The sequence below is a fragment of the Garra rufa genome, chromosome 11 (assembly GCF_049309525.1).
Source record: "Garra rufa chromosome 11, GarRuf1.0, whole genome shotgun sequence".
NCBI classification, from domain to species: domain Eukaryota; kingdom Metazoa; phylum Chordata; class Actinopteri; order Cypriniformes; family Cyprinidae; genus Garra; species Garra rufa.
This window is the reverse complement of record NC_133371.1, coordinates 48,950,771-48,977,837: the sequence shown is the minus strand read 5'-3', so window position 1 is coordinate 48,977,837 and position 27,067 is coordinate 48,950,771. Positions and strand designations below refer to the sequence as shown.

Below are 27,067 nucleotides of genomic sequence, written 5' to 3'. Positions count from 1 at the left end.
AAGTCCATACCAGCCTAAAATAATAGAATGATAAAAATAAAATGTTAAAATAAAATTGACTCAGCTTGGGCTCTAATAAAATGAAATGAAAAAAAAATATATAAATAATTAAAAAAATATAAAATAAAATAAATGATATTACTGTACAGTCCGATTTCTCCTCCAGCATAACTACATCATGGCAGAACAACAGTTTAAAAAGAATCTTCATCTTGCTCATCTTGTTAGTTGAAGTGTTGACATGTTTGCAGTGTAACTCCACAGACTGTACTGAGGTCTGTATGTGAGATGCGTGTAATGCACCTGTGTGGAGGATGTTTGATCAGGAGCACCATTAGAGACGTCAGAAGAAGTTACTGGACCACAGGACTGAGCAGATCCGCTCAGAATAACTAGAGTCAGCAGGAGAGACTGCAGTACATTCAGACTCAGTGTTCACGTCTGGGATTTACTGTGGAGCCGCTGGAGACTGGTCTGTCTGAAGGCCTGTCTGTCTCTCATCTCCAGCACACAGTCTCTCACCATCTCACCGAAGAGCGACGGCCAGATCTTCTGCAGCGCGTCCGCCTTCACGCAGTGACCCGACGCTCTGTGGATCAGCCCTTGCAGATACTGCTGCACCATCGCAGAACGCTCCGACACGTCAGCGCCGCCCTCCTGACACACACACACACACACACACACACACACACACACACAGTCAGAGTTAGTGATGCTGGATTGAGATCAGGGTGATCATAAGTATTGGCGCTCTCACCTCAGGGCCGTCAGACAGTCTGCTGGGATAGTTGAAGAGCGCTCGACTCAAACCGTCTCCCAGCTGTTTGCCGTTCTCCTTCAGCTCCTCTGGACTCTGACCGCTTCTGCGCCCGCGTCCGTCCAGCAGGAACTGCAGCTGACGCTTCCTTTAACGGGACGGACAGAACCACTGATATACGCCACAGAAACAATACGTCTGAGACGGAAAGATGCTCATGAATGTGGTCTGAAATGATCTACTGAGGGTCGTTTGATTTGGGACTGAAACCATGTGGAGATGAATTGCAGTCAATAAATAAATAAATAAAATTAATTAACTGGTGAACAACAAATTAATATTAATATTTTTTAATTAAAATTACAATCAAACAAAGTAAGGCCTCTGAAGTTCGTGTCAACCGAAATTAAAATGAAAATTAAATAAAAATAAAAAAATAAAATAAAAAAGTAAAGCATCTGAAGTCAATCCCTACCTAAATTAAATTAAATTAAAATAAAGTAAAGTAAAGTAAGTAAAGTAAAAAATTATATATTTTAATCAAATTAAAATTTAAAAAAGTAAGGCATCTGAAGTCAACCCCTACCTAAATTAAATTAAATTAAAATAAAGTAAAGTAAAGTAAGTAAAGTAAAAAATTATATATTTTAATCAAATTAAAATTTAAAAAAGTAAGGCATCTGAAGTCAATGCCTACCTAAATTAAATTAAATTTAAATGAAGACCTCTGAAGTCCAAAAAATAAAACATTTTAATTAAATTAAAATCAAATAAAGTAAGGCATCTGATGTCCATGCCTATCTAAATTATTAAAATTAAGATAAGTATTTCCTCTGAAGTTCATGTCAACTAAAATTAAAATTAATTAAAATTAAAATTTTAATTTAATAAAGTAAGTCCAAGCCAACCTAAATTAAAAATTTTAATTAAAATTAAATAAAGTAAAGCCTCTAAAGTTCATGTCAACCTAAATTAAAATTGAAATTAAAATAAAAATTGAAATTAAAATTAAAATTTAAAATTTAAATTTAATACAAAAATAAGCAATTTAATTTAATATAATTCAATTACCATGGTTTTAATTTTTAATTTTATGAACTGCTATGACTTTTCCAGGTTCAAAAATAACACTTTTTAAAGATTCTGAAATGCTCATAAGTGCAGGAGACGAATGAAAAGATTGTGTGAACAGCACAAGAACAAACTGTGTTTAATACTGTAAATCCTGGAGCGATGAAATAATCCTGGACACACACACACACACTCACACTCAGGATGGCAGCTGCTGTGGACATGCACTGGCCTGTCGTCTCACACACACACACACACACACACACACACACACACACACACACACACACACACACACACACACACACACACACACACACACACACACACACACACACACACACACACACACACCTGGATTCCTCCAGCAGCAGCAGCAGGCGGCAGCGTGGCGTTTCTGTAGCAGCAACGTGACCCAGAGCGCCGAACATCCGCTCCGATGCCATGACCTCATTCATAGTGACCTGAAACACACAAACATCATCACACACACGCTCCTGACACACACACAATGACAGTAGAGACTGATGCTGCTCGCACCTCAGTGCCGTTGATCTTCTGCAGGTTGAGATGCTGCAGTCTGTAGATGAGGAAGGATCTCCAGAGGGTCAGTCTCACCACCGGATTCCCCTCCGGATGGACGCTGATCTGCTCCAGACGCCGAATCTGAGCCAGAGCCGCCAGCTGAGGGAGATGAGTGATGTTTGTCTCCATGAACATCAGGTGCTGCGCAGGACACAACAGCATGACACATGTGTGTTTAAACGCTCACGATTCATTCAGAAATGAAGCAGGTCAATGTCTTTATGAATGAGTCATTGAATCATTGACTCACTACATTCATTTAAATGGCTAAATCATCCGGAAACAAAGCGAGTGACTGTCTTTATGCGTGAGTCATTGAATTGTTGACTCACTCAATTTGTTCAAAACCGTGAATTCATTTAGAAATTAAATGATGGTCTTTATGAATGAGTCACTGAATCATTGACTCAATTCATTCAAATGGCTGATTCATGCAGAAACTAAGTGAAAGACTGTCTTTATGAGTGAGTCGTTGAATCATTGATTCACTTGATTCATTCACACAGCTGATTCATTTGTAAATAAAGCGAGTGACTGTCTTTATGAGTGATTCATTGAATCATTGACTCACTTGATTCATTCAAACGGCTGATTCATTCAGAAAAAAAACATGGATTCATTCAGAAACAAAACGAGTAATTGTCTTTATGAGTGAGTCATTGAATGATTGACTCACTTGACTGATTCATACAACTGATTCATTCACAAACTAAGCGAGTGACTGTCTTTATGAGTGACTCATTGAATCATTTACTCAATTTGTTCAAAACTAGATCAGTCGGAAATGAAGCAGGTGAATGTCTTTATGAATTAGTCACTGAATCACTGACTCACTCGATTTGTTCAAAACTGTGGATTCATTCAGAAATGAAGCGAGTGACTGAATCATTGACTCACTTGATTTCTTCAAGAGGCCGATTCATTTGGAAAAAAGCAAGCGACTGTCTTTATGAGTGAGTCATTGAATCATTGACTCACTTGATTCATTCACACAGCTGATTTATTTAGAAATGAAGCGAGTGACTGTCTTTATGAGTGATTCATTGAATCATTGACTCACTTGATTAATTCAAACGGCTGATTCATTCAGAAACTAAGCAAGTGACTGTCTTTATGAGTGATTCATTGAATCATTGACTCACTTGATTCATTCAAACGGCTGATTCATTCAGAAACTAAGTGAGTGACTGTCTTTATGAGTGATTCATTGAATCATTGACTCACTTGATTAATTCAAACGGCTGATTCATTCAGAAACAAAGCAAGCGACTGTCTTTATGAGTGAGTCATTGAATCATTGACTCACTTGATTCATTCACACAGCTAATTTATTTGGAAATGAAGCGAGTGACTGTCTTTATGAGTGATTCATTGAATCACTGACTCACTTGATTCATTCAAACGGCTAATTCGTTCAGAAACTAAGCGAGTGACTGTCTTTATGAGTGAGTCATTGAATCATTGACTCACTTGATTCATTCACACAGCTAATTTATTTGGAAATGAAGCGAGTGACTGTCTTTATGAGTGATTCATTGAATCACTGACTCACTTGATTCATTCAAACGGCTAATTCGTTCAGAAACTAAGCGAGTGACTGTCTTTATGCATGGGTCACTGAATCGTTGAATCACTCGATTTGTTCAAAACCATGGATTCATTCAGAAACAAAGCGTGCGACTGTCTTTATGAGTAAGTCATTGAATGATTGACTCACTTGATTGATTCAAACGACTGATTCATTCACAAACTAAGCGAGTGACTGTCTTTAGGAGTGAGTCACTGAATCATTTACTCAATTTGTTCAAAACTAGATCAGTCAGAAATGAAGCAGGTGAATGTCTTTATGAATGAGTCACTGAATCACTGACTCACTCAATTCATTTAAACACATGGATTCATTTAGTAATGAATCACAACTGTGTGTTGATCAAAGACTCAGGCTTTGACTGTAACTATTTTCTTTAGTGAAACTGAGCAGACTGTGTGTGGAACACTGTGATCTTCTCACTGTTAGGTTGGGGAATTTGAGGCGGATGCGCAGGAACATGGGAATGATGGAGTCAAAGGGCATGTATCTGAAGGCGATGGTGGTGACACTCGAGGCCGTCTGAACGCCCCAGCAGCGCTCCAGCGTCTCTAGGGCCGCGGGGCCGAACAAACGCAGCGTCTCGCCGTCCAGCTCCGCCAGGTGACTGTCAGACATGGACAAACTCTGAACACTGGGACCGCTGGCATCCTGCAGTCTGCAAACACAAATCATAACACATCACATGAGCAAAACACCTCCTTTTACACACCACAGTATGAATGACTTCAACATGTCTGGACAGAAACTCTTCTGAGAGGAATATTTGGACTCCAGCCTGTTTAAATTCACATTTGGCACGAAGAGATCCACAGTGTCTGTCATGCACATCTGATTTAGCTATGGCTTACACTTCTATTGTTTTTATATACAGCTAATTACACATACTACAACCTAGTCCTAACAGAAACTTTAACTGTATGTTTGATCATATAAATGCAGTCTTAGTGAGCTTAAAAAATGTTACTTACCAAACTTTTTAACAGTAGAGTTTCTACAGCTGTGTATGAATGTATACATCTGATTATCACATTACAATCTGGTTTTAATGCAACAGTGATAAATATACATACAAAACAAATGTGACCCTGGACCACAAAACCAGTCATAAGGTTAAATTTTACAAAACTGATTTGTATACATCATATGAAAGCTCAATAAATAAGCTTTCTTTGATGTATGGTTTGTGAGGATAGGACAATATTTGGCCGAGATACGTCTATTTGAAAAATCAAAATACTGAGAAAATCACCTTTAAAGTTGTCCAAATTAAGTTCTTAACAATGCATATTACTAATCAAAAATTACATTTTGATATATTTATGGTAGGAATTTTACAAAAAATCTTCATGGAACATGATCTTTACTTAATTTCCTAATGATTTTTGGCATAAAAGAAAAATCAAAAATTTTGAACCATGCAATGTATTTTTGGCTATTGCTACAAATATACCCCAGTGACTTAAGACTGGTTTTGTGGTCCAAGGTCACAAATAAAACTCAAAGTAGCTGACTCATGCAAATGACCTTTATAAACAAAATCAGTGTATAGACTGATGAGAGATGAATCAGCATCAAAAACACAAATGGCTGTCAGTCATCAGCGTTTCCAGTGCGGTTTTGTTAATTATAATTGGAGCGATTTGGTTTTGAGAGATTTAATTTTGAGGGGTTAATTCAGAGGGGAATAATACGTTTTTAATGAACGCTCTTGATGAGATGCACGTGATTGGCGCTGTAATTCTCTGCCCACATACAGACAGAAACACTCACAGCACAGACGCTCCTTAATGGATCTGTAGTGCTCTTCTGCTCACTCACTAATCACTCTGCTCCTACGCACAAATTCTTTATTTATTGGACTAATTTACAAAGAGAGCCACCAGGAATCCGATCAGTCTGCTGTGTCACTCAGACGCTTTTAGCAAGTATTAAAACACATGAAAGTGCAATAGTGAGAATTATCTTAACAGTCAGGCCACTTTTCTTATAACTTGATAAGTCTGATGTTTTACTAATAAATCATAAAAATATACAAGTAAAATAAATGCATTATTCAAAAACAATCAATCAAAATAAAACATTTGGTAATAATTAAAAAAATAAATATATAAATAAATGAAAAAAATAAAAACTACATTTAAAATGAATAACGTAAAATATCTCAATAAAACTTATTAATAAAAAAGCAATAAATTAAATCAAACAAAAAATATATATATTATTTGTTGTCAGATGTCATGTGACCTTTAACCAAGAACTAAAAGCTATTAGCATTTATTTGAAATTTCATTATAACTTTTGACCACAAGGTGGCACTGTCTCAAAACCTTTTGAGTACTTTCAAGTCATGGTCTCGATGGTACATACAAAGTTTTGTAATGGTACACCAATGCATTCGTAAAATGTAGCATTTTCTATCATTATACTCTACTGTAGTCAATGGCGATTTCATGTTTTGTTTAATGATAGCGCCACCAAGAGGCAAAATTCTACCAAAGATGAATTGGTGTCCTTAGAGGGTGCCCATACATATGTGTGTCATATCTGGTGAAAATATCTCATTTTGTTTTGGAGTTATAGACATTTTTTTTATATAAGAAGAGAAAAAATGGCCAATCAAAATTTTGGCAATTGGGCATTACCGTACAGCTGACACGCTATGTTTTCGAATTTCTTACGGTGGTTTCATGTCAATAGGAGTAACAGTTTCTAAGATATTGGCAAATGTTTTTTAAGCACTAAAATGCAAAGTTGCACAAACCAAAAGGCAAAACCGGGAATGTTTGGTATCGCTGGACTCGGCAATAGCCATTTTTCGTATCTCCTGACCACTAGGTGGCACTGCACTGAAACTGTGCAGGTAGCCTCAGGTCATGCTTGTTATAACACACACCAAATGTGGTCTCAATATGCCAAACCATTGCGGAGATATAGCCTCACATCCTTTTTTGCGCGCTTTTCGTAGAATTCGTTTGCACGTTATTCGAGAACGGTTTGATTAATCAACCCGAATTCCATAACTTTGTGCCTGCATGGTCTGAAGATGATCTAAGCCAATTTTGGTGAAAATCAGACAAACCGTCTAGGATGAGTTCGAAAAAGCAGTTTTTACAATTTATTAAAAATAGAAAAACCTTACAATTTTAGACTCGAGCGGAAGAAACTGAAAAACAATGATAATAATAATAGGAGCGCCAGCAATTTCAATAGGTGCCTACGCACTTTCAATGCTTGGCCCTTAAAAATTTCAGGGGGGCTTTAAGAAAGTATTTCAGCTTTAAAAGGAGCCCAACAATTGGATGTACCTGGGGTCTCTGGGGCTGTTTGGTCGACTGGTCGATCGTAACCTGCTCTCATTCCCTCCGGCTGAGACTGTGAGCGGACTTAAGCGTCTGTGACAGAGAATCACATCAGTCAAATACTCACACACACACACACACACACACACACACACACACACACACACACATATATATATATATGAACTTATGAGTGACCCTCACTTGGGCTCGTCCGGCGACGTCTCTTGCGTGTTCCCATTGGTCTGGGCGGGGCTGTGGGCGGGGCTGTTTTCTGGACTGACATCTTCCTTTGTGCCGTTCTGGGCAGGAAGCTCGAGGCATGCTTTTAGCCCCTCCCACTGCTGTGCTGCATTCTGGATCGCGAGTCGACGTCTTTCCTGCAATAAAAAGAATGACCAGGTGCTTTAGAATTGTGTGAAACTACAGCTGCTTTAAGGAATTAGCATTTGGGTGAATTTAGAGAACATGTCACAAGGTTGTAGAATAATTTTTATATAGTTTACTACTAATATATTTAATATATCAATATTGAGGTGAATTGAGGTAATTGACAATGTCAATAATCAGTATAATGTCAATCACTCACTAAATACTAAATATTAATTGAATCATTCACAATTAAAACAAATAAGAATTAAAAATACTGCCTTAATATTTTCATGTTTTCTAAAGATTAAGATAAAGATTCGTAAAATCACTCGAATCAAATGATTTGCGAATCCGCTCCGAAGTCTCGATCTGAATCAAATGATTTGCGAATCCGCTCCGAAGTCTCAATCTGAATCAAATGATTCGCAAATCTGCACTGAAATCTCGATCTGAATCAAATGATTTGTGAATCTGCTCCGTAGTCTTGATCTGAATCAAATGATTCGCAAACCTGCACTGAAATCTCGATCTGAATCAAATCATTCGCAAACCTGCACTGAAATCTCGATCTGAATCAAATGATTTGCGAATCCGCTCCGAAGTCTCTGTCTGAATCAACTGATTTGCGAATCCGCTCCGAAGTCTCGATCTGAATCAAATGATTCGCAAACCCACTTCAAAATCTTGATCTGAATCAAATGATTCGCAAACCCGCTCCGAAGTCTCGATCTAAATCAAATCATTCACAAACCTGCACTGAAATCTCGATCTGAATCAAATGCTTTGCAAACCCACTTCAAAATCTTGATCTGAATCAAATGATTCGCAAACCCACTCCAAAGTCTTGATCTGAATCAAATGATTCGCAAACCTGCACTGAAATCTCGATCTGAATCAAATGATTCGCAAACCCGTTCCGTAGTCTTGATATGAATCAAATGATTTGCAAACCTGCACTGAAATCTCGATCTGAATCAAATGATTCGCAAACCCGCTCCGAAGTCTCGATCTAAATCAAATCATTCACAAACCTGCACTGAAATCTCGATCTGAATCAAATGCTTTGCAAACCCACTTCAAAATCTTGATCTGAATCAAATGATTCGCAAACCCACTCCAAAGTCTTGATCTGAATCAAATGATTCGCAAACCTGCACTGAAATCTCGATCTGAATCAAATGATTCGCAAACCCGTTCTGTAGTCTTGATATGAATCAAATGATTTGCAAACCTGCACTGAAATCTCGATCTGAATCAAATGATTCGCAAACCCACTCCAAAGTCTTGATCTGAATCAAATGATTCGCAAACCTGCACTGAAATCTCGATCTGAATCAAATGATTCGCAAACCCACTCCAAAGTCTTGATCTGAATCAAATGATTCGCAAACCTGCACTGAAATCTCGATCTGAATCAAATGATTTGCAAACCTGCACTGAAATCTCGATCTGAATCAAATGATTCGCAAACCCACTCCAAAGTCTTGATCTGAATCAAATGATTCGCAAACCTGCACTGAAATCTCGATCTGAATCAAATGATTCGCAAACCTGCACTGAAATCTCGATCTGAATCAAATGATTCGCAAACCTGCACTGAAATCTCGATCTGAATCAAATGATTCGCAAACCCACTCCAAAGTCTCAATCTGAATCAAATGATTCGCAAACCTGCACTGAAATCTCGATCTGAATCAAATGATTCGCAAACCTGCACTGAAATCTCGATCTGAATCAAATGATTCGCAAACCCGTTCCGTAGTCTTGATATGAATCAAATGATTTGCAAACCTGCACTGAAATCTCGATCTGAATCAAATGATTCGCAAACCCGCTCCGAAGTCTCGATCTAAATCAAATCATTCACAAACCTGCACTGAAATCTCGATCTGAATCAAATGCTTTGCAAACCCACTTCAAAATCTTGATCTGAATCAAATGATTCGCAAACCCACTCCAAAGTCTTGATCTGAATCAAATGATTCGCAAACCTGCACTGAAATCTCGATCTGAATCAAATGATTCGCAAACCCGTTCTGTAGTCTTGATATGAATCAAATGATTTGCAAACCTGCACTGAAATCTCGATCTGAATCAAATGATTCGCAAACCCACTCCAAAGTCTTGATCTGAATCAAATGATTCGCAAACCTGCACTGAAATCTCGATCTGAATCAAATGATTCGCAAACCCACTCCAAAGTCTTGATCTGAATCAAATGATTCGCAAACCTGCACTGAAATCTCGATCTGAATCAAATGATTTGCAAACCTGCACTGAAATCTCGATCTGAATCAAATGATTCGCAAACCCACTCCAAAGTCTTGATCTGAATCAAATGATTCGCAAACCTGCACTGAAATCTCGATCTGAATCAAATGATTCGCAAACCTGCACTGAAATTTCGATCTGAATCAAATGATTCGCAAACCTGCACTGAAATCTCGATCTGAATCAAATGATTCGCAAACCCACTCCAAAGTCTCAATCTGAATCAAATGATTCGCAAACCTGCACTGAAATCTCGATCTGAATCAAATGATTCGCAAACCTGCACTGAAATCTCGATCTGAATCAAATGATTCGCAAACCCGTTCCGTAGTCTTGATATGAATCAAATGATTTGCAAACCTGCACTGAAATCTCGATCTGAATCAAATGATTCGCAAACCCGCTCCGAAGTCTCGATCTAAATCAAATCATTCACAAACCTGCACTGAAATCTCGATCTGAATCAAATGCTTTGCAAACCCACTTCAAAATCTTGATCTGAATCAAATGATTCGCAAACCCACTCCAAAGTCTTGATCTGAATCAAATGATTCGCAAACCTGCACTGAAATCTCGATCTGAATCAAATGATTCGCAAACCCGTTCTGTAGTCTTGATATGAATCAAATGATTTGCAAACCTGCACTGAAATCTCGATCTGAATCAAATGATTCGCAAACCCACTCCAAAGTCTTGATCTGAATCAAATGATTCGCAAACCTGCACTGAAATCTCGATCTGAATCAAATGATTCGCAAACCCACTCCAAAGTCTTGATCTGAATCAAATGATTCGCAAACCTGCACTGAAATCTCGATCTGAATCAAATGATTTGCAAACCTGCACTGAAATCTCGATCTGAATCAAATGATTCGCAAACCCACTCCAAAGTCTTGATCTGAATCAAATGATTCGCAAACCTGCACTGAAATCTCGATCTGAATCAAATGATTCGCAAACCCACTCCAAAGTCTCGATCTGAATCAAATGATTCGCAAACCTGCACTGAAATCTCGATCTGAATCAAATGATTCGCAAACCTGCACTGAAATCTCGATCTGAATCAAATGATTCGCAAACCCGTTCCGTAGTCTTGATATGAATCAAATGATTCGCAAACCCGCTCCGAAGTCTCGATCTAAATCAAATCATTCACAAACCTGCACTGAAATCTCGATCTGAATCAAATGCTTTGCAAACCCACTTCAAAATCTTGATCTGAATCAAATGATTCGCAAACCCACTCCAAAGTCTTGATCTGAATCAAATGATTCGCAAACCTGCACTGAAATCTCGATCTGAATCAAATGATTCGCAAACCCGTTCCGTAGTCTTGATCTGAATCAAATGATTCGCAAACCTGCACTGAAATCTCGATCTGAATCAAATGATTCGCAAACCCGTTCCGTAGTCTTGATATGAATCAAATGATTTGCAAACCTGCACTGAAATCTCGATCTGAATCAAATGCTTTGCAAACCCACTCCAAAGTCTTGATCTGAATCAAATGATTCGCAAATCTGCACTGAAGTCTCGATCTGAATCAAATGATTCGCAAACCCACTTCAAAATCTTGATCTGAATCAAATGATTCGCAAACCCACTCCAAAGTCTTGATCTGAATCAAATGATTCGCAAACCTGCACTGAAATCTCGATCTGAATCAAATGATTCGCAAACCCGTTCCGTAGTCTTGATATGAATCAAATGATTTGCAAACCTGCACTGAAATATCGATCTAAATCAAATGATTTGCAAACCTGCTCCATAGTCTCGATCTGAATCAAATGATTCGCAAACCTGCACTGAAATCTCGATCTGAATCAAATGAATTGCGAACCCGCTCCGAAGTCTTGATCTGTTTTAATCAATCTGAGCGGTTTTAGAGTAAAAGACTCACTCAATTGATTCAGTTTATCTGTTCCTCTTTTCGCGAGAAGTGTAAACATGCAAACGTTAAATATTAACTTGACTAACTATTCATAATTAGTGCCTCATGAGACTCAGATCAATAATATTTTAGAGAAACAGTTGTGTTTTATGTTCATGACCTCCAGATGCTCCTAGAGAATAAAGACTGAATCCTGGGACTGAATGTGTCACACAGATGTCAGAGCTGAAGCATCGCTGTTATCCAAAAGCATTTGAACGGTTCCATCCAGACGTCTGGATGAGCTCCATATCCCATCATGCACCAGGGCAGCATCTCATGCGTGTGCAGCCACTGCCACCCACAAACAGTGCCTTACAGGTGATGAATGCACCACTGTGTGTGTGTGTGTGTAAGAGACTGAACTTAATCGGAATTATCAGGCTTACATTACAAATCCCTGCTGGATCTCAGCACACAGTCAAAAACACTCACGCATGCCAGGAATCACTCACACGCCACTCAAGAAACTGATGCACAGCAAAACAATCTTAATTTAAGATGCATTTGCATCTGGTTTCCAGTCTAACTACTAATACTAAATTAAGTGCAGTTTGCTTAAAATAAATAAAATTATCTGCCAATGGGTTAAGTAAAATACTCTTGTTTAAATGCATTTTGCTTAAAACAAGATTGAATATCTTATGTCATTGTGTTTATCTAGTAAATGTATATTAATTAAAGAAATTTTAGATATTTTGACTAGAAACAAAATAAAAAATACTAAGATAAGCCTTTTTTACAGTGTGCTCCTCCTCAGGGTTTTTCTTAGAATAAATATCTCAACATTCTTTACCTGAGATGCAAAAAGACTGAGATGAAAAACTGCATCAAAAACCAGAGCAAATGACAATATTTGTTCAAAAAGGTGCTTTTATTTATTTTTATTTATTTATCCTTAATTTTATTTGCTGTAATGTCCATATAGGTATTATACTGTATGTACAAATGTACTATGATTATATATTATTGTTCTAAATATTATTTGTGAGTTTTGGAGCAAATATTTGCTATCTTTATTATCTTTTTCTTCTGATCTATTTGTTTAGTTTTATTATTTAGTTTATTTATTATATTATTATTATTTTATTTGTAATTAATCCAGAGAGAAAAGAGCATTTTGTTTAATCTTATTCGATTTACTTTTCTGCTGTTGAAACAAGTACTATATTGTCTTTTATTTAATACCTCTCTGAACGAAAATATCAATAAAAACAGACCAAAACCAGAGCAAATAACCTGCAGTGGATTTTGTTTCTCCTCTGAATTGAGCTGATTTTTCTGAGCTCACTGTCAGATATGTGTTATGTGTTCTCTTGAGGTGTTGAAGTGTGTGTTTGTACCTTGTGCGCAGCCTGTTTATGATTCTCTTTCTTCTTTTCATCCTCCTTTCGTGCTGAAACACTCGCCGTGCGTCTCTCCTCCTCCTGCATAGCAGCACAATCAGGATCCAGTTTAAACACACACACACACACACACACACACACACACACACACACACACACACACACACACACACAGACACACACACACACACACACACACACACACACACACACACTTCACAAATACCTCTATGTGCTGTTTTGCTGTGTGTGTGTGTGTGTGTGTGTGTGTGTGTGTGTGTGTGTGTGTGTGTGTGTGTGTGTGGATCAGAGAGGATTATTTTCAGATGATTTGCCATCCGCCCAGCTGTTTGTTTCCCATCATGCACTGCAGCAGTGGAGGTTTTGGTACGGGATCATTTGGACAGAGATGGAGATCAGACTATACACTCACTGTTTAAATGTGATTTACTAATAAATGTGACCCTGGACCACAAAAAAAAATCATTTTTTTGAAATTGAGATTTATACATCATCTGAAAGCTGAATAATAAGGATATAACAATATTTGGCCGAGATACAACTATTTAAAAATCTGATGGTGCAAAAAAATTGCCTTTAAAGTTGTCCAAATAAAGTTCTTAGCAATGCATATCACTAATCAAAAATTAAGTTTTGATATATTAACAGTATAAAAATTACAAAATATCTTCATGGAACATGATCTTTACATGAAATCCTAATGATTTTTGGCATTAAAGAAAAATCGATTATTTTGATCCATATATTGTATTGTTGGCTATTGCTGCAAATATACCTGTACATTCTTTAGAGATGAGCTGTGTGTATTTCTATAATACTCCTGATTGTTATATGTTCAAATCAACAGTGACTGAAATTAGCTGCTGTAATAAACTCATTTAACATCATTGTTTGCTTTCAAGAGACACAATACAAGGCTCAAAAGTTAGATTTTTTTTTAGCTAGGCCTATTTTTTAAAGCTACTTTAAAAAAAACATACATTCATAAAATATTTATACTGATAAATTCCCCAAAAATATTTGTAAATATTTATTATATCTATTTATTAACTACGGTTATTGGTAAATGTTACACTTTGTTTGCAAAAAATATTTGTTAATTATGCAGCTCTAATGTTACTTTGTGACAGCTACAAATAATCACACATTCTAGAAAATAAAATTTAATCAAAATTTGCACCTCATGCTGTCATAATACCCAGTTATTTTGAAAAAACAAAACAAAACAATGTATCACAACAGAAACATGGGATTCGGTGCCTTTTGTGTCCCCAGTAAAGATCATGGTATTATTGCCTAAAATTTTTTACAGTTCTCTTTGACATAAATAATACCTTTTGACCTTTAAGCATTTTTTTTTATATAATTCTGATAATTCTACAGCATTTTAAACTGCCAAATATCATAATTTATCCTATGTCCTCAGGCCTGACATTTTGATGAATACAACACTTAATATGAGCAATTTCATTTAAAAAAATGGTCCACCCTGTTATATTCAACTACTGGCCCTTTAAATAAAAGTTGGAAAAAGGAAATAACAACATATCAATTCTCATCAGAGGGAAAACAACTGGATAAAGTGAGAGAGAGAGAGAGCCTCTGTTTTGTTAATTGTCTGTTTTTACTTATTTTATCTTTCTAATCTGTTCTAATCTGCAGTCAACTTCAACATGTCCACTCTGTTAAGTGGAATATATACAAAGTAAATAGAAATTCTTATTTGTAAAACTAGCATTTAAAAAAAAAGATATAATTCTTTATTTGACAGACCTTCTGTGTTAGCATTTTTTTTGCTCAGACTTTTAGGTCAAAATGCAAAAATAAGTCAGAAAATCTAACAGGGTGGACACATTTAGTAAATGCACCCCTTAAATGTATATACCTAAGATTCTAAGAAATGTGTACTTTTCTTAAGTGTTATTGGGAATGTTGCTGGGAATGACCTATTCCCCTTAACAGGGTGGACATGGAAAAATAATGATATTTGGTGGTTTAAAATGCTCTACAATGTTTAGAATTGTTTTTTAAAAAACTTAAATTTGCTTAAAGTTTAAAAGGTGTTATTCATGTCAAAGACAACTTTAAAACTGATTTTGAAAATTAAAGGCAATAATATCATTATCTTTCAGGGTTGGGGCCATTCATGAACTGAATTGAGAATGGATGGTAAATTCCAATTCACTTCCTGGAATGGAATTGGAATTGGAATTGCATGCAGCTGACAGGAAATAGAATTGGAATGTCAGGAAACAGAATTGAAATCAAATAAATTCCATTAAATTCCACTTGAGTTTCTAAATAAAATAATTTGACTTGATTTGCTTAATAGTTTATAGTACGTTAAATATTGTAAATCACATAAACAACAAACATATAAAAGACATACAAAGTACTGTATGTTTAGTATGTTAAGCATGATCATTTCACATGCCAAATTGCAGGAAATGATGATAATTCAATGCAATAAAAAGTGAATGAAATGAATATGATGACATGAATAAACGTGACTCATTTGTTTGTGAGTTGAGACATATATTATGTGCTAATCATATATTGAATGTATAGAAACTCATCACCACTGTCTTTCAGTTATTAATTCATAATGTACAGTTCTCATTTTTATTTACTTGCATTTGATCAACTCTATTTCACGCATTGATTGGTGTTTGCAAAGCATCATAAATAAAGTTCAAATGTATGTCTCTAAATGCAATCACAAATAAATGCTCAGAAACAGCAATAAACGGAATTCAGTGGAATTTCCCTGAATTGAATTCCACTTCCTGTAATTCCAATTCAATTCCAACTCTGTTTCCTGTAATTGTTGTTGAATTCCAATTGCATTTCCTTCTTTGAATTGGAAATGTTGAGTTCATTCCTGAATTGACCCCAACCCTGTTATCGTTACTGGGGACACAAAAGGATATCAGGAATGACCCACGTACAATATTAGAATCATTATATAGATTTTCTATTTTAGCCAAACCTGTCAAAGAGCCCATCTCTGTTTTTCATTAGTTTGTTTACATCACAACTGTGATATATACTTTTGTCAGAACAAAACAAGTCATCATTACTTCCACACAGTCTGTAAAACAGCACCGAAGTCTGACTCACTGTGATGCGCTTCATGTCGAGCAGCTGAAGGTGTGGCGAGCAGCAGCGGAGGAGAGTCTGTCTGTAGCATGACTCCAGCGCGACGGGATTCCCATCAACGCTCAGCTCACTCAGAGAGCGGCAGTGCCACAGACAGGCCAGCGCATCAAACCTACGATCAGGACGAGACAAGTTTACTTCCAGAACAAAAATTTACTGATAATTGACTCACCCCCTTGTCATCCAAGATGGGTCTTTCTTTCTTCAGTCATAAAGGAGTTATGTTTTTTTGAGGAAAACATTCCAAGAATGTTCTCCATATAGTGGACTTCTATGGGGCCCACCAATTTGAACTTCCAAAATGAAATTTAATTGTAGCTTCAAAGGACATTAAATGATCCCAGCCGAAGAAGAAGGGTCTTATCTAGTGAAACCATTGGTTATTTTCTAAAAAATGCATAATTTATATACTTTTTAACCTCAAATGTTTGAATGGGTACTCTGTGTACTCCGGTTCAAGACCGTTAGGGAACGTCGAAAAATTCCCATCTTATTTTCTCCTCCAACTTTGAAATCATCCTACATCGCCGCAGACGTACCGACCCAGTGTTTACAAAGTGAACATGCAAAAAAAATCAAACAACCTTTACAAAAAAGGTAAAACAGCGATGTAAGATAATTTTGAAGTTATAAAAGAAAATGAGATGGGAGTTTTTCAACATACCCTAACTGTCTTGAACAGGAGTACACAGAGTACGGATGCGCATCACAGAGCTAGACAAGATGAGCATTTGTGGTAAAAAGTGTAGTAATAGTTTTTTTTTTGTAACATAACTGATGGTTTCCCTAGATAAGACCTTTCTTCCTCGGCTGGGATCGTTTAGAGTCCTTTGAAGCTGAATTTTAACTGCATTTTGGAAGTTCAAACTCTGGGCACCAAATAAGTCCAGTATATGGAGATAATTCCTCAAAAAACATAATGTCTTTACGAATGAAGAAAGAAAAACATGAACATCTTGGATGAGAAGGGGGGTGAGTAAATTATCTGTAAACTTCTGTTCTGGAAGTGACCTAATCACTAACATCAAGCCAGGTCACCCTTATTATTACAGTACAGGTTGTTTCAAAGCAGCTTCACGGTTATAAAAAAGAACAGTGTCATGTTACTTCCCTCTGCATGGAAGCTTGCTTCCACCATGGAAACAGAAAAAAAAATATCTAAATATTGTCTCTGCCTTAACAGTTGTCCAAATGAAGTTCTTAGCAATGCATATTACTAATCAAAAATTAAGTTTTGATGTATTTACAGCAGGAAATTTAATAAATATCTTAAATGGAACACTTTACTTCATATCCTAATGATTTTAGACATAAAAGAAAAAATATGAAGTTGAAAGGTAACAACTTTTCAATTACAAACACATTTTATGATTATATATAAAAAAAAGTCTGAATTGCAAGATAGAAACAAATTCAGAATTGTGAGATATGAACTTTGAATTATGAGTAAAAACTGAAGGAACGCCCAAAACTGAATTAATTAATTAATTTAACTCAGTTTTACGTACACAATGCGTGACCCCATGACCCCAGTTAGCCCCGCCCACAAACCCTCTCACACACACACACACACACACACAGGCAGGGCAGTGGATGCAGCAGTATGACACAGCAGTAATGAGGGACTAACACTCGGCCGTCACACCATCAGACTGCAGCGCTCCCACCGTGACAACACAGCAAAAACACATCACTGAAACATGTTCCCATGGCTACAGAATCAGACACACTGGACGACTGTCTGAACGCCTCCGCCCTTGTGTGTGTCGTGCTGCTGCAGTATTAGGACACGACGCGTCCTCAGACAGGACGGGGTTAAAGACACGCAGATTAATGCAAATGTTACCTGCTGATGATGTTAGCGCTGAGAAACAGACGCTGCAGACGAGGAAGATTCTCCACATCCGTCTGCAGGCAAACAGAGAGACACAGAGAGATGATGCTGCATCCCACAGTCACCGGCACACCGATCCATCCGCCCGCCCGCTCTCACACACACACACACACACACACACACACACACACTCATGCTGATGGGAGGGGCAGCGGAAGAGCAGGACGACTGCGGAGGAGGGGAGAGAGCAAGTGTGTGTGTGTGTGTGTGTGTGTGTGTGTGTGTGTGTGGAGAGATGCTCAAATTCAGCACACACATGCAGGAAGTGTTCGACAGCAGAAACAGCCAGTCATTGTTTTCAGCTGAGGGTTTTTCACAATCAATTTGTGGTTGCTAAGGTGATGAGGAGGGTTGCTAAGATGTTTCAAAGTGGTTGGGAATGGTTGCTAAAATGTTTCTAGGTGGTTGCTAGGATTTTAAGTATAGTTGCTAAATTGTGGTTATTAGAGAGATGGTTCTAATTGGTTGATAGGGTGTTCAGGATAGTTGCCAAGATGAATAAATTGTTGGAATATTTATATCATTAATCAGTGAAAACATAGTGCTTGATTGAATGACACAAACAAGACACGTGTGTTGTTTCTGCAGTCTGAATGTCTGCATTGATCATCCTCTCTCTCTCTCTCTGACTGCAGCTAAATTTAGCAACGATGTCCCAGACACTAAATGACGTCACTGTCCAGCTGATGTGCTGCACAACTTCACCAATCACACAGACAGACAGGCAAACAACACTAATCACAGACAGACAGATGGACGGATGGACGAAGAGACCGACAGACAGACAGACAGACAGACAGACAGACAAATGGACAGACGGACTGACGGACAAAGAGACAGATGGATAGACAGACGGGCGGATGAACAGACCAACAGACAGATGGACAGACAGACAGACAAATGGAAAGATGGACTGACGGACGAAGAGACAGACGGATAGACAGACGGGCGGATGGACAGACGGACAGAGAGACAGACAGACAGACAGACAGACAGACAGATGGACAGACGGACAAATGGACAGACGGACTGAAGGACGGAGAGACAGATGGACAGACAGATGGGCGGATGGACAGAAGGAAAGAGAGACATACAGACAGTTCGACAGACCAACAGACAGATGGACAGACAGACCAACAGACAGACAGATGGATAGACGGATGGACAGACAGACCAACAGACAGACAGATGGATAGACCGAAAGACAGATGGATGGATAGACAGATGGACCAGCAGACAGACAGATGCACGGGCGGATGAACGGATTGACAGATTTACGGATGGCTGGACCGAAAGCCAGATGGACAGACAGATGGACCAACAGACAGCCAGATGGACAGACCAACACATGGATGTTAAAAGCGCTATATAAATAAATAAAGGTGACCAACAGCAGACTGACAGACAGATGGATGGACAGACAGGCGGATGGACGAACAGACAGACAGACTAACCAACAGACAAATGGATGGACGAACCGACAAATGGACAGACCGACAGATAGATGGATTGACAGACAGATGGACCAACAGACAGACGGATGGACAGACCGACAGCGGACTGACAGACAGGCGGATGGACCAACAGACACACAGACTAACCAACAGACAGATGGATGGACGAACCGACGTATGGACAGACCGACGGATTGACAGACAGATGGACCAACAGACAGACAGATGGACGGATGGACAGACAGATGTACGTAAGGACCGACAGACAGACAGATGGACCAACAGACAGCCGGATGGACAGACAGCGGATTGACAGAAGGATGGACAGAATGAAAGAAAGACAGACAAATGGATGGATGAACCAACAGACAGATGGACAGAAAGACCAACAAATGGACAGACCGACAGATAGACAGATTGACAGACAGATGGATGGACAGAATGAAAGACAGTTGGACAGACAGACAGACAGACAGACAGACAGATGGACGGACTGACAAATGGACCAACAGACAGACGGACGGATGGACAGATGGACCAACAGACAGACGGACTGGATGACTGAGTTCTTCATTTATGTGATGGACACTAATGCATGTGCAGCTCCTCACCACACACGTGATGCTGTTGTGTCTGAGGTTCAGTTCAGTCAGACAGTTCAGACCTCGCAGATTCTCCACTCGAGCTATGCAGTTTCCAGACAGATTCAACAAACGAAGCTTCGACAAATGAGACACGTTTTCAATCTGACAGATCTGAGGAGAAAGAGAAAGAGAGATTTCTATTTCAAATAAACGCTGTTCTTTTGATCTTTCTATTCATCTGTGAATCCTGAAAAATCCCCAGTGATAATAATCAGAAATGTTTCTTGAGCAGCAAATCAGCTTATTAAAACGATTTCTGAAGGATCATTTGACACTGAAGACTGGAGTAATGATGCTGAAAATCCAACTTTGATCACAGCAATCAATTACATTCGTATAAAAATATCACATAGAAATCAGTATTTTAAATTCTAATACTATTTAACCATTTTTTTGCTTTATTTTTCATCAAATAAATGCAGCCTTGATGAGTAGAAGAGACTTCTTTCAAAACTCTTACCCAAACTTTTGAATGGAAATGTACAGGGTAACACCATGGTACTTTTTGTTGACTCTTTTTTGCACATTCTGTCTTGCATAACACTCACACACGCGCATCTGTCATCACAACATCCAGACCACCATGCAATGAAGGATTCTGGCCTGAACGGAAGTTTAAAGCTTACAGTGAAAAGAAACAGATGCAGAGAGCTGACACATTAAATGTAGACCATTTAAAAAAGTTAGAGCCACAAAACGAGGTGCTGAACCCCGCATACATGTCCAAAAGCTGACAGAAAGCACCCAAACCAGCACTTAACGTGATTAAAATAGACTGACCCAGGAAATAAATGACAGGCGGATGCTGGAAATGATTGATCCGCCTTTAAAAAACCTGCATCCCCTCTCATGATGAGGGTTTGTGAAGGATTATTCACAGCAGTGAGGAGGCGGGGCTACTTATGCACAGCATGATCAAACCACCAATCAACCACTCAGCATTCGCCTCCACAATCACAACACAAACAAAAATATCACAAAATGTTATTTCCATTGTATTTGCATGTTATTTCACACTGACCATAATTTAATGGTAGAGATTAGTTAATTAGACACATCTAACAAGATTTGTGCACACAACGCAGCTGTCACTGTCTAATAATATTGAAATATTGCCTGAGAATCTGTACCTGATTACTGTGTAAGTCCAGAACGTCAAGTTTAGTGAGGCCGTCCACATCACAGATCCTCTGGATTCTAAAACAAACATTTATTGATCACTGAATAAAGCATTAAATACAGAGGTGTGAACAAAAAAACAGACTCAGAATGACTGAATGGAGTCGTGTGAACAGAAGAAACTCATTGAAGTCATTGGGTTCATGTGCAACTCCCTCGAGACTCAGCACAGAAGCAGCTGTGAGAGGAGAGATCCGTTACGATAAATCCCTCACGGACACAGAGAAATACTGACAGAGGGTAATGAGATCCTGTGGCATTCAGTATGAGATTCAGCAAGCTCCTCAGAGAGAGAGACGAGGCGTCTTCAGGTGAACATGACGGTTTAGATTTCACCTCAACAACAACAACATGAGAAATGATATAATGCACAAATGAAGCCTTATGCATTCTGATGTTTAGAAATGTCCAGGTCATATTCCTAAATGAAAAACATCAAGCCCTATTTGAGGAGCATTAAATCTTTTGTGCACTGTGTTATTCTTTTCACAACAATTATGCTGAAAATGTTACTTGAAGCATTATAAAAGTGCCGTTTATTGCATCTTATAATGCATTGTATGACCTTATGAATAATTGTAACCACATTTATAACACGCCCTGCATCACTGTTTTACCTTTATATAAGTGTTTGACTTTCTTCACAAGTTCACAGCGATGTGGGACTATTTTGAAGTTGGAGGACAACATGAGATGGGAGTTTTTTGACATAACTGTCTTATGCATGTGCATCGCAGTACTAGACAAGACAAGCATTTGAGGTTAAAAAGTATATAAATTGTAATTTATATACTATGCATGCATTAAATGCATTAAAACATGACAAATATTCGACTGCAGAAGCAAAGAATCATGCACAATGCATTTTAACTTTAGTTATAATTATTAATTATATAATAATTATAATTATTCATTAAAAGATATAATGCACTATAATGCATTTTAAAGGATTGCTCCATTTCCAAAATAAAAATGTCCTGATAATTTGCTCACCCCCATGTCACCCGAGATGTTAATGTCTTTCTTTTTTCATTCGCGAAGAAACTGCGTTTTTCAAGGAAAACATTCCTGGATTTTTCTCCATATAGTGGGCTTCAATGGTGCTCAACAGATTAAAGATTAAAAATGCAGTTTCAGTGCAGCTTCAAAGGGCTGTAAACGATCCCAGCCGAGGAATAAGAGTCTTATCTAGCACAATAATCAGATTTTTTCAAAGATTTTCCAAAAATCTATATACTTTTTAACCTCAAATGCTTGTCTTGTCTAGTTCTGCAATGCACATTCACAAGACAGTTAGCATATGTCAAAAAACCATCTCATTTTGTCCTCCTACTTTCGTTTAGAGCCCTTTGAAGCTGCATTTTTAACCTTTAATCCACTGAGCACCATTGAAGTCTATTATATGGAGAAAAATCCTGGAATGTTTTCCTCAAAAAACTTCATATCTTTGCGACTGAAAAAAGAAAGACATGAACATCTTGGATGACGTGGGGGTGAGTGGATTATCAGGACATTTTTTATTCTGGAAGTAAAGTAATCCTTTAAGAAACACTTTATGTGCATCATTAGGGTTGCAAAAAAGTGACAAATTTCCAGTAAATTTCGGAAACATTTTTTAAACTTTCCAGGATTTTTTGGAATCTTCCAGGGATTTTTGGAAAGTTTCCAGAAAATTAATTGCAACCCTATTATTAGTCTTCAAGTAAAGTGTTACTGGAATTTGCTGCATAACTGTTGTGAAATTAATGCCAGTATTGCAAAACAGATTTAAAGCTCCTCAAAATGACTATTATTTATCCTTCAGAAACATGATCTAGACGTTTCCAAACATCAGAATGCAACTTATCCAATAAAACACACCAGCTTTAGTTCAGATATCAAATGCTGACAGTTTAATTGGAGTTGAGTTGGTTTTAAAAGCAGGGTGTGAGCATTCCTGTGAGATTACACAGCTATAACTAGATGAGAGAGAGTGTGTGTGTGACCTAGCAGCCCACCCAACCACACACACACTATACACACACTATACACACACTATACACACACGCACACACACACACACACACACACACACACACACACACTCACTCTCTCTCTCTCTCTCTCTCTCTCTCTCTCTCTCTCTCTCTCTCTCTCTCTCTCACCTGTTTTTCCCGAGCAGCAGCACACGCAGTGAGGTGAGGGAGGAGATGCCAGACATGTCAATCACACGGTTGTCATAGAGATCGAGGAACTCGAGGCGCTGCAGGTGAAGCAGGTCCTGCAGGTGTGAGATGAGGTTGTGCTGCATGTTGAGGAGACGCAGGTTCTCAGCCCCGTCCAGATGAGGGACATTCGTCAAACCGCGCCTGCGGGACACAGATCACAGATCAGCTCCTCAATCATCTTCATTAGCTGCCATTTAGATGCCTAATCGCACTGGATCTGCTAAATGACTCTTTCTTGAGAAAGACTCTCCTGCCACCTGCTGGTGTGATTGTGTCATGACATGTTTATTCATACTGATCCATCAAGCTTAAAATGTACAAAAATGTACTCACCCCATTGTTATCCAAGATGTCAATGTCTTTCTTCAGAAATGTTTTTTTTGAGAAAAACATTTTAGGATTTCTCTCCATATAGTGGACTTCTATGGTGCCCCTGAGTTTGAACTTCCAAAATGCAGTTTAAATGCAGCTTCAAAGGGCTCTAAACGATCCCAGCTGAGGAAGAAGGGTCTTATGTTATCTTCTAAAAAATACTAATTTATATACTTTTAAACCGGAGTCCACAGAGTATGCATGCTCATCACAGAACTAGAAAAAAAGAGACCATTTGAAATTAAAAAGTATATAAATTATACATTTTATTTTAGAAAATGGCCAATCGTTTCGCTAGATAAGACCCTTCTTCCTCAGCTGGGATCGTTTAGAGTCTTTTGAAGCTGCATTTAAACTGCATTTTGGAAGTTCAAACTCAGGGCACCATAGAAGTCCACTATATGGAGAACATTCCTGAAATGCCTCAATAAACATAATTTCTTTATACCTGAAGAAAGAAAGACATTAACATCTTGGATGACAAGGGGGTGAGTACATTATCTGTACATTTTTGTACTGCAGGTGAACAGTTTTTAAAAATGATAGGCTCTCATGTTTGTTACTACATTTCTATGCCGTTTCTAGTTGTTTTTTTCCTAAAGGTAAATGAACGGGATACCGGTCCAGATCCAGTCTCTCCGGACAGCAAGTGATGTCATCTCTGAAGGTGAAGGCTGACAGGAAACATGGGACAGAACTGTCACGCAGACTTCCTGTGTCACCTGAAGAGGAGTTGTTATAATAGTGTTATGTGGGTCAAAGACGAAAAAGGGTAAAAGCATAAAAACAATAAGTGTAATACTGCTTTAAATTGTTGTTGTTTTTCCCAAAAAATATAAAAAGTTTTCAGTTTAATTTAATTACATTTTTTTGTTGTTTTTTTCTGAGCAAAAAATAAATATCATATATTTTTCCCTAATTTTCAGAAGACACCACTAAAATGTTATTCAGTGTCAATCTTGTCAGGCATATTTACAACAAAAAACAATTTATGACATATAAAAAGATGAATTACTTTCACCCAAAATACTAATTAGTTGTAATTCTACATTTTAGAATTTGCCACTATTCTAGGTTTTGCCCATTTGTCAGTAAGAATTTTTACTCATTTAAAACACAATAGCATTTAATATGCTCTTTTATTCTTTTATTTATTTTAATATGTAGAGGTCAGAATAAGCATGTTGTTTGAATTTTTACATAAATATTGTGTTACAATGAATGACAGTGTATTATTTCAACCAAATTTTGACATTTTATTCTCCAAAAACTTAAGTGAAACATTAAAAGTAGACACTTTACTTACATTTAATGTGCCCATGATGCAGCTATTAAAATAGTTCAGTTTTAGATTTTAATGGCAAAGTGACTAGATTTTGTTTTGTTTCTTTATTTAGTTAATTTAGAAATATGGTTGGAACATTTTATGTTGGTTAAATTCAAGCTTTTGTTTTTAAAGTAACGACAAAGCAGCCGGCGGCAATGAGTTGAGCATGTTTGATCACTTTAGCCTTCTCAAATCAACACGACTTGCCTAAAATAAAATCTATAGACATAAAACACTTGATGCATCTCACAATATTAATTTAAAGATTTAACCTAGATAGCAGTGGAAACCTAAAATATGCCATTTTTGCTCATAAGGGTAAAAGTAATACATCATTCGGAAATGCAAAAGGTCTACTTTTACTGCTTTTTTGCACTCACAATATCAACAAAACGTTGTGCTTTTGTAAAATAGCTAAAGAAAACAAACATGCACTTTCTGCCGTCTCTGTCTTAAGGAGCACTTCACCAAAATCCGTAACTCAGCAAATACTTGCCTCACAGACATGATAAATATATCTATAGAATGCTTTTAATTACTACTTTAAAACTAAATAATTCATGTAATAAAATCATGCTGTGCAAAGTTAATGTGAAAATCTTGCCTGTACTCCGCCCCCCCAAAAAAAGTCTGTGGCATCAAACTTGTCTTCACATTTAACATGAAAAACAGCAAATGGCTTCAACTCAGTTAACTGGCTGATTTATGAGAAAAATAAAACAATGTTGGCAAAGTTATAGGCTTGTTGGCTTTTCTGAGGTAGGCTAAATGTTATCTAACTATTATTATGACTTAATTATAATTGTCTCATTTTTTATGTCTCATCAAATTTATGGCAATATATGTCGTACATGTCTTATGTATTGCACTGTTTTGTACATGTGCACATGTTCACTTTGTACTGGGAGGAAGAATTTTTTTGTTGTTGTATACTTATACAATGACAAAATAAATAATAATAATAATACTAATTCACAAGATGTTTTATAGATGTTTTTTAAACTCTGATTGATCAATTTCATTAAACATTGTGTTTATTAATTTTTTAACATGCATTCAAATATTTTTCATGTTTATTTCATGCTAAACATATTAAAAAGGAAAAGATCATTGATTCACATGCCGCTTGATCTGAGGCGAATTATCTCACTACAAATTAAAGAGCGTAAAAATACATTTATTGTTTGTATTTGATCAAAAAATGACAGAATTTGTAGGCTGAGATTTGTGTGCTACAAATAATGAATGGACTTGAAAACATTAAATATTATTTCAAATCGGTCGTTATGTACTTAAGAAAAATCAACAAGTTAACCGTGATGGAGCCCATAATAAATGGGGGTCCCACAGACATATTTTTGCATTTATTTTTAATTTTTCTCACATCTTAATGTCTTTGACCCATATATAATAATGATCTATGCAGCTGAAAAACAACACTGACATGATGTTTTTATGTCATGTTCCTGTGATCCAGCATCTTACCACGCGTGTGAGCGAGCGCTGCTTTACTCCGAGAGGATGTGGACCCGGCGCTGTGAGCGGCCCTCTTCACACGGTACGCCTGCGGCCCCAGATCTCCAACCAT

At 37.5% G+C, this 27,067-nt stretch overlaps 1 protein-coding gene across 1 annotated transcript; it reads right to left on the bottom strand.

Annotated features, from left to right (window-relative positions):
- LOC141345413 (leucine-rich repeat-containing protein 49-like) lies at nucleotides 1-27,067 on the bottom strand. Its single transcript, XM_073850263.1, has 15 exons — nucleotides 26,965-27,067; nucleotides 24,772-24,874; nucleotides 23,718-23,921; nucleotides 21,525-21,591; nucleotides 20,362-20,505; nucleotides 18,249-18,310; nucleotides 16,364-16,514; nucleotides 13,220-13,303; nucleotides 7,508-7,683; nucleotides 7,310-7,396; nucleotides 4,425-4,659; nucleotides 2,369-2,554; nucleotides 2,183-2,292; nucleotides 758-905; nucleotides 1-657 (listed from the first exon to the last, which is right to left on the bottom strand). The coding sequence occupies exons 1-15, from the start codon at nucleotides 27,065-27,067 to the stop codon at nucleotides 436-438; spliced, it is 2,082 nt and encodes a 693-aa protein (XP_073706364.1). The 3' UTR covers nucleotides 1-435.